The 7,618-nt window shown below is 40.5% G+C and overlaps 2 protein-coding genes across 2 annotated transcripts in view; one reads left to right on the top strand and one right to left on the bottom strand.

The window, feature by feature from the left end:
• LOC106937936 (uncharacterized) overlaps positions 1-2,807 on the bottom strand; it is a 6,691-nt gene extending 3,884 nt beyond the window's left edge. The window contains exons 1-5 of the mRNA XM_015019697.1: positions 2,544-2,807; positions 729-1,203; positions 414-652; positions 249-292; positions 6-145 (exon numbers count right to left, since the gene is read on the bottom strand). Of these exons, the coding sequence (XP_014875183.1) occupies positions 6-145; positions 249-292; positions 414-652; positions 729-1,201 (896 nt within the window). The 5' untranslated portion in view covers positions 1,202-1,203; positions 2,544-2,807. The remainder of the gene's footprint in view (positions 1-5; positions 146-248; positions 293-413; positions 653-728; positions 1,204-2,543) is intronic.
• Positions 2,808-6,981: 4,174 nt separating this feature from the next.
• LOC106937941 (histone H2B 1/2-like) lies at positions 6,982-7,611 on the top strand. The gene has a single exon (XM_015019703.1). It carries the CDS (start codon positions 7,055-7,057, stop codon positions 7,490-7,492), a length of 438 nt encoding a protein of 145 aa, XP_014875189.1. The 5' UTR covers positions 6,982-7,054; the 3' UTR covers positions 7,493-7,611.
• The last annotated feature ends 7 nt before the right edge of the window (positions 7,612-7,618 follow it).

Raw genomic sequence — 7,618 nt, 5'->3', positions numbered from 1 at the left:
GGGACGGACCGGGTGGGTTGTACCACAACTGCAGTTGTTCAGAGAGAACACACTTTCCTGTTGCACCCGTGGAGAACAGGACCGTGCTTAGCCACTCTCTCTGCTCAGGAGGAAGGCTAATCCTGAAGGACTCCAATGGGAACATCTGGAAACACAGCGTCAGCAACGAAGCTCCAAACTTTAGAAAGAGAGAGCAGGAATTCTGGCAGCTGAACTACCTGATTCTGCTTTGAAATAACACCACCAACCTGAGCTGTGGGATGTGATGGAGGACCAGGAGTGGTGCTGGATGCTGTGAACCACACACAGTCAAACGTGGTTGTTAAGATCAAACCGTGACCACATTAGAAGCAGCTTAGATAGCACTGCTCATCCCTGAGGAACATTAAAATCACCCTGGTCTTAAACCTTACCGTAAGGAACCGTGGCGCTCCCCAGATTGGTATCCTGGCACTGAGGGGACAACGATGATACTGATAAAATCCTTAAGGTGGTGTTGGACTGGACGTCTGCGTTGGTGGTGCACATCAGTGAGCAGGAAGTGGATGGAGCAGGAGTACAGTCCATGTCCATACTGAGGATGTACTGTTTTAGCTTACTAAACTGAGAGTTGACATTCCGAACCCGTAGCCTCCTAATCAAGTTCCTGTAGCTGAGACACGGAGATGGAGACGTTTTAGCAATACAAACCACAGATTGTGCAGCAGTCACGACAGGAATGCTCCCACCTGCGTATTTTTTGCTCTCTGCTCTCATACAGCTCCCTGTAGGTGAGGGAACTGTATGTGCCGAAACCAACCATCCGGTGGCCCATGGCCTCCATCTCTGCCCGCCTCTTGGCAGATATGGCAGCGGTCACTTCTGGGAACAAACGAGCGTACCTCAGCAGGACGTCCTTGTATCTCTGAAGCAAGGTGGTGCTTTTGTCGCACTCTTGCTCCACCTCATGGCTTGCCAGAACCTTCACCATGTAGTCCCGGTCATTGTTTAAAAGCCAGCTGAAAGTCTTTCCCTTGTACACACCAAACTGCACCTTCAACTTTCCGAGCATAGAGCGATGGTCAACGCCTTCGTGTGTTTGTGACGCGACTTGCACCAGCGACTCCGGTGTCTGTGGCTGGGCTGCCTTACCAGCAGCATGGCTCACTTGAACCTGCTTCTGAGGGCCAGCAGGCCGGAGGGAGAACTGAGGTGCATACATATCTGTGGGGAGGGGAAAAAAAAAAAGATGGAGTTAGACACACAATGTGCTAATAGTGAAGCTAATTTTTTGTTTAGTGTTTTTGCCATCTTTGAAAATACATTTAGCTTCCATTAAATTCATTTTCTGGATCAATTCTAATTCCTTTGGTTGCTTTGCAAACTTTCAGTTGAATAAAGTTTGACGTTTGTATTGAAGTTTCAGTTATCAACTGTTCTTCAAGTAGACACTTTACATTAATGCTCTTGTTTTAAAGCAGTTCCATTTCCTTTCCAAACATTCTCTCTTTTTTTTTTCAAAGGAACTTTGTTGAGCCAGTATGCAACAAAGAAACTAATGAGATATACAGATAAATACAACACTTACATGAACACACAACCAGGTTTTAATTAAACAAATGCATGCAAAACATAAAAAAAAAAACTTAAGTGAATAGTTTTGGGAACATTTTTGTTGGTACTCCTTAGGTTCTCCATTTATGATGCAGTGAGGCAAATAATGTTTAAAATAAACAGTTTGAAGTCTACTCATGTCCTGTGTGCCTTTTAACAAAGCCCTACTCAACGATTATAAAACTAAAACGATGACTGAAAGTTCTTTACCAAAGAATCCCTTTCTAAAGTGCAACTATGAAAAAAGTGTACAATAAACTTTTTTTATGAGTCAGCCAACTTCTATAGCATTGCTCTGCAACCTTTGAAACCTAAGTCAATCAATCAATTTTATTTATAAAGCACCATTCATACTAAAAGCAGCTCAAAGTGCTGTACAGATCAATAAAAACAGTTAACCCCACATGGAGAAACTCACAAATGCATGGAAAATGCACAAACTAAGCAGAAATGATTCAATTAAGGAAATACAGTTAAAAAGATGCGTCTTGAGTCTGCTCTTAGAGACGGCAACATTTGCCATTTTGCTCAGGACAGCTAAATAAAACTTGTTCAGAGCCGCAAACGTCACATGACTTTTTAAATTTCTTATTTTTAGGATGTGAAGTGAAGGTAAACATGAAAGAATTTTTTAAAGCACATGGATACCATTAAAAAACACACACACACACACACACACACATGACAAGGAAAATATATCTAGAATATATGACTGTTACTTTTAGTATCAATCTTTGCAAATACTGCTAGAATTTTTTTGGGGGGAAAACTGTTAAAAACTTTTATGTTTTATTCTATATGTATTTGAAAAGCTTAACTGGTTGCTTTTAATTTTTATGGAAAAACTATTAGCAGCAACTGCAGAAGAGCCATAAGTTGCAAAGCCGTTTTATATAGTGTAATATGTTGAAGCAGCAGCCATATGAGAGGAAGGGCTTGGATGTGCTCACTACGAAGACCAGTTGTGTCCTAAAATGTCCCCTCGTCTCAGTGCAGATGGTGGGAATTTCAGTTTGGAAAAGCCAGTTCACGCCTAACTCCATTCGCAAAACAGCTCAATTAACAAAAAAAACTCACTCTCACACAATTTTCACTAAGCGAAAATGTGAAACAACCGACGACTGTTCCAAAGACATTCTCTCAGAAACTTCGGCTAATGCTTTTGAGAGAACCACGAATAGAAGTATTACTTTTTTGTGTGTGAAAATTACGCAAATAAAGAACTACCTTCTGCTGTAGCGCTGCTCAGTTCTCCCGCGGAGAAATTCAACAATCTCAAAGACTCGTCCACAGACGCTCCCTATGACGTCAGGGCGTAAAAGGTACTACATTTACACTACACTATATATGGAGAGCTAAATGAGACCAACAAACAACACTGCACAACTTCTCCAAATGACACAACCTAACAGCGACGTTTTGTCGCAAAACACCTGGAAAACCTACACAACAGAAAGCACGTGAGCTAAGTTTGTCACGTGACCACCGCTGAAGCTTTTATTTTGTAGCATCTTTCTTTGTTTAGCCACTATTTAGTTTGCTAACTGTGCGCTAGATTTTTAACACTTCTCCGAAATAATTGGATACATACACAAAAATAAAAAATATTGTGAAGAGTTAGGCACATTTTTTTTTACTTTTACTTGGGCAGCATCTATGCTAGGTAAATTATGTCATGGGAAAAAGTCCAAATAATAGTTCTTTTTGAAGGTAGAAATATACATAATAATCACAATTTCTTATAAAGGCCCCCTAAGTACTTCTGTTTGGACATTACCTGACCATTTGCAGATTTTATTTTTTCATGTTTTTTCTTGAAGACAAACATAAAATATTCATCCTTTATCCCTTGTTTCAACTCCTATACATGCTCAAATTTCTGCATTTTGCACTGCACACTCAATAAAAAAACAACAACAAAAAAAAAAAAACACTGACCTGCTTCAATTTTTTCATTGTACTTCCTCCAGATTTGATTATGGGATGCGCTTGCTGTGTTTTCACAATGACAGCATGTCCAGAGTTGCAAAATCCCAAATGTTCTTAATGGATTGAAGCTCTGTATTCTGTAGTGACTAAACCATGTTTAAAAAAAAAAAAAACAATCTCCCATGCACATTTTGCACAAATCCTGACATACTTGGTGTGAAAAATACATGACCGTATTTTCAAATTCATAGAGCAACCGCTCAACTGTAATAAGTCATTTTGAGACATTCCTAAGTGCTCAAGTCAAGTACAAGAAAACTGGACTTCTTTTGGAGGCGAACTGAAGGAAGTCTCTATGCTGTTTCTATGGCCACTGCATAGAAACTCAGTGGCCACGCTACAGAAACAAGCTCAGGAGAAGTGGCTATGTTGGTTGTAAAAGCCTTTCAGAAAAACAGTGGAGGGAAAATGGAGGAAAATCTGCAACATGCTTTGACATTCTGGGATCTGTCACACACAGAGACAAAAAATACGGAAGGTGGTCAGATTTGAACATGCAGGAACAATCTGGCGATTGTTCTGATTCTATCCTCCTCCAGTCTGCAGCTGGTAGAAGCTCAGTCTGACGGCCTCCTGCCTGCAGACACTTATGATTACTGAAGATTAATGTTTAAAAATAATTTGCTTAGGCATCATATCATAACATTAATATCCGGAACGCTGAACAAAGGCCCCTGTAAGCATTTCCATGTTTGCCTACAAGCATTGCATATCTGTATTCCTATATGCCGAACGCGTCAGAAATGTTTGCATATTTTTTATTTTTTGCTCAACAAAATCAGAGTTTTGCCCCTGCTCTCTACAGAGCAGAATGACGATGTAGGGGATCTTGTTGGTCTTCTTTCTCTCAGGTAGGTACATTTTATGTTGGTTATGTTAAGTGAAAATTTAGGCTTTATACTCTGCAACAATTGTTGCCGGCAGGAAACTGCATAGTCTAAATTACACAAATCTGGCCAATTTACACATAGAAAAAAAAATAAGAAAAATTATGACATGCATAAACTTTTATAACAAAGAACGGTTATAAGATTATAAGAGTGTTCAGAAATATTTTAGGTACATATATTCAATGCCACACCCTGCAGATGTCATTGTCTCAATGTGCTAACCAAGTGACCTTTGAACTTGGGGGAGGGGTTCAACTGTGGGAATGACTGATGTAGGAGACATCTTTTGGAGGTTCCTTCAGGTCTAGAAGGTCTAAAATATCTGTTAATTTAAGCCATGGGGAAACAGCAATGTATATAGAATAAACAGGCAAACCATTTAGACATAGCACAGTGCTATGTATATATTATGCTAGTAGCAACAGTTGTTACTCTTCTTACGATCAACAGATGAATCAAGGGATACAATTTTCTTTATATATCAGTAGAAGACACTTGAAAGAACATGTGTTCAAAATATTTTATTTATATTTGTTTATTTAAATATTTTGCTGACTTCCTCTTGGACAGCTTTGTGACTGACATTTGCCTCCAGCATTACAGGCAGGAAATAAAGAGGTCGGGTCATGTGACCTTTCACACTAGCTACATGAAATTGATATTGCTTAGAATAGACACTATTATTTTTATTTAAAAACTTCAATTAGCTGCCAAAAGTCAAATTTCTTTTAAAGCTTCCAGAAGTTCAAAAAATGTCCTACCAAAAATTGTTGCTGGTGGGATTAAATGGGTTTTAATTGCTTTAATGCTGTGGAAAAAGTTACATTGGTGGAATAAGACCTTGAGAGTTTATGAGGAATGTTTTATGTTTTATTCCTAATAGAGAGGTTCATCCTCTCCACATGCATCCAGCTTCAGTATCACTTTGTCTCTGGATCTTTCACCTGGAGCGAAGCTCAGGCCGACTGCAGAGAGAAACACACAGTGGAAAATGTTGGGATGATTCCTGCAGCTTCTCATACCCATTTATCTGCTACAACGGTAATGATATACAACTACTACATTTCAGTATTGACAAAGACTTCATCATAAAATGTGCAAATGCTGCTCGTTTTCATCCTGTACTGCAGGCAGAACGTCAGAGACCTGGCTACCATCAGGAACGACACAGAAAACCAGAGAGCTCGAAGTTTGGTGCCTAGTGGGACCGTAGCATGGACTGGCCTATTTAGAGATCCAAATGTGTACTGGTCTGATAGGAGCAGCTTTGTCTACAGCAAGTGGGCAGATGTTTTAAAAATAATAGGCTCCAACTGAGTACTTTGTGGTGTGACATGGAATAAAGGTTATTGGAGGTTTCGCACAGGTGAAAAAAAAAGTTCATTTGTTTGCCACAGCCTCCCAGGTAAGTGTTTAAGTGGTTTTCCCTTATTGATGTGCATGTAGGACAACATGAGCTGCAGCTTTATTTTTCTTTCTCTCATCTTGTTTAAAAAGTAGAAATGAAACAGGTTGTGAAACTGAGATTGAAGACTGAGGACTCTGTCAATCTGAATGATCCGCTTCTGAGGGCAAACATCCTGAAAAAGGTAATTTTTGGAAATAAAAAAAAAATTACATTTCTTTGGAACACTAATCAGTTTAATCAACCCATCTCCCAAACCCACACTTCCCTCACCAGCTGCAGGACAGACTGAATGAGAATGGGCCGAGTGTAACCACCTTGAAATGGAGACAGCAGCCTGATCTCAGCATGGAATGGTTTATATAAATCTGGTTATACCTTTGGTCATTGGCAGTTCAAATGTAATCATATAGCCACAATCTGTAATAATCCGTGATTAGATGACGGGTGAAGTCAACGTGCCAAGCCAGCCTGGACTTGAAACTCATCACCAAAGATAAATGATTGTAAATTTCTGCTTTGCTGCTTTGGACTAATCTAAGCTTCGTTTGATCCGATCCAGTGGATTGGTCAAAACGTGATTAACTTGTGTCAAACTTTATTCTGTGTGAATATCAATAATAAACTTATTTTGTCACAAGTGTGATATGTCACTCACTGGAGGAAAACGGCGGAGAGGAAAATTACTGTATTATTCCAATTATGAGTTCTTTTGAACCGCAGCAGCCGTGGAGCCAAAATAGATTTAAAAAATGTGATCACTAAGGTCTCATGAAGTAGCATGACATAAGGTACCTTTTTCATGTATAAAAGTAAAGGTTATACTGTATTTAATAATTTAAGTTAAGCTGCATGGACATAATCACTCACAATATTGATCAGTTTTCAAAGGACCATACTGTACATCCTGCACTTGTATTTTATAATGAAACAAAAGTGCTTTTCATAAAAAAAAAAGAAAAGTGTTCAAAAGCGAAAAATAACGATTCAAATTGTTAAAATGTATCAATGGTGTTTATTACTTTGTTACATTAAGTAACAAACGGGGAGCTGCGGGATTCCCGTCTTTTCTTCTCCCGCTATTAACAGACAGGGAGGGACTACAACAAAGTCCACCTCCACTGAGCGCCTCATCCAATCACAGCCACGGGACGGTACGGCTCAATTTCCATACAGCATGTATAACATCAGCGATTCCTCTTCAGCAGTTCATTCGTCGCTGCAAGTTTCCAGAGACAACATGCCAGAACCTGCAAAGTCTGCGCCCAAGAAGGGCTCCAAGAAAGCGGTCACCAAGACCGCCGGCAAAGGAGGCAAGAAGAAGAGAAGGACCAGGAAGGAGAGCTACGCCATCTACGTCTACAAGGTGCTCAAGCAGGTCCACCCCGACACCGGGATCTCCTCCAAGGCCATGAGCATCATGAACTCGTTCGTCAACGACATCTTTGAGCGCATCGCCTCCGAGGCCTCCCGTCTGGCTCACTACAACAAGCGCTCCACCATCACCTCCAGGGAGATCCAGACCGCTGTGCGCCTCCTGCTGCCCGGTGAGCTGGCCAAGCACGCCGTGTCCGAGGGAACCAAGGCGGTCACCAAGTACACCAGCTCCAAGTAAACCTGCTGCTGCTGCTGCTGCTGCTGCTGCTGCTTGGACACAACAACACAACGGCTCTTTTAAGAGCCACACACCAACACTCAAGGGCTACACTCCTGTTACCTCAATGTGTCTGGTTTTCAAAAC

The sequence above is a fragment of the Poecilia latipinna genome, unplaced genomic scaffold (genome assembly GCF_001443285.1).
Source record: "Poecilia latipinna isolate Pla-1442-1.1 unplaced genomic scaffold, P_latipinna-1.0 Scaffold2470, whole genome shotgun sequence".
NCBI lineage: Eukaryota > Metazoa > Chordata > Actinopteri > Cyprinodontiformes > Poeciliidae > Poecilia > Poecilia latipinna.
This window is presented reverse-complemented; position numbering and strand designations above follow the sequence as displayed.

Bases quoted from the DNA above. Each gene is read 5' to 3' on its own strand.
- LOC106937941 (XM_015019703.1), top strand. From the start codon at position 7,055: ATGTATAACATCAGCGATTCCTCTTCAGCAGTTCATTCGTCGCTGCAA.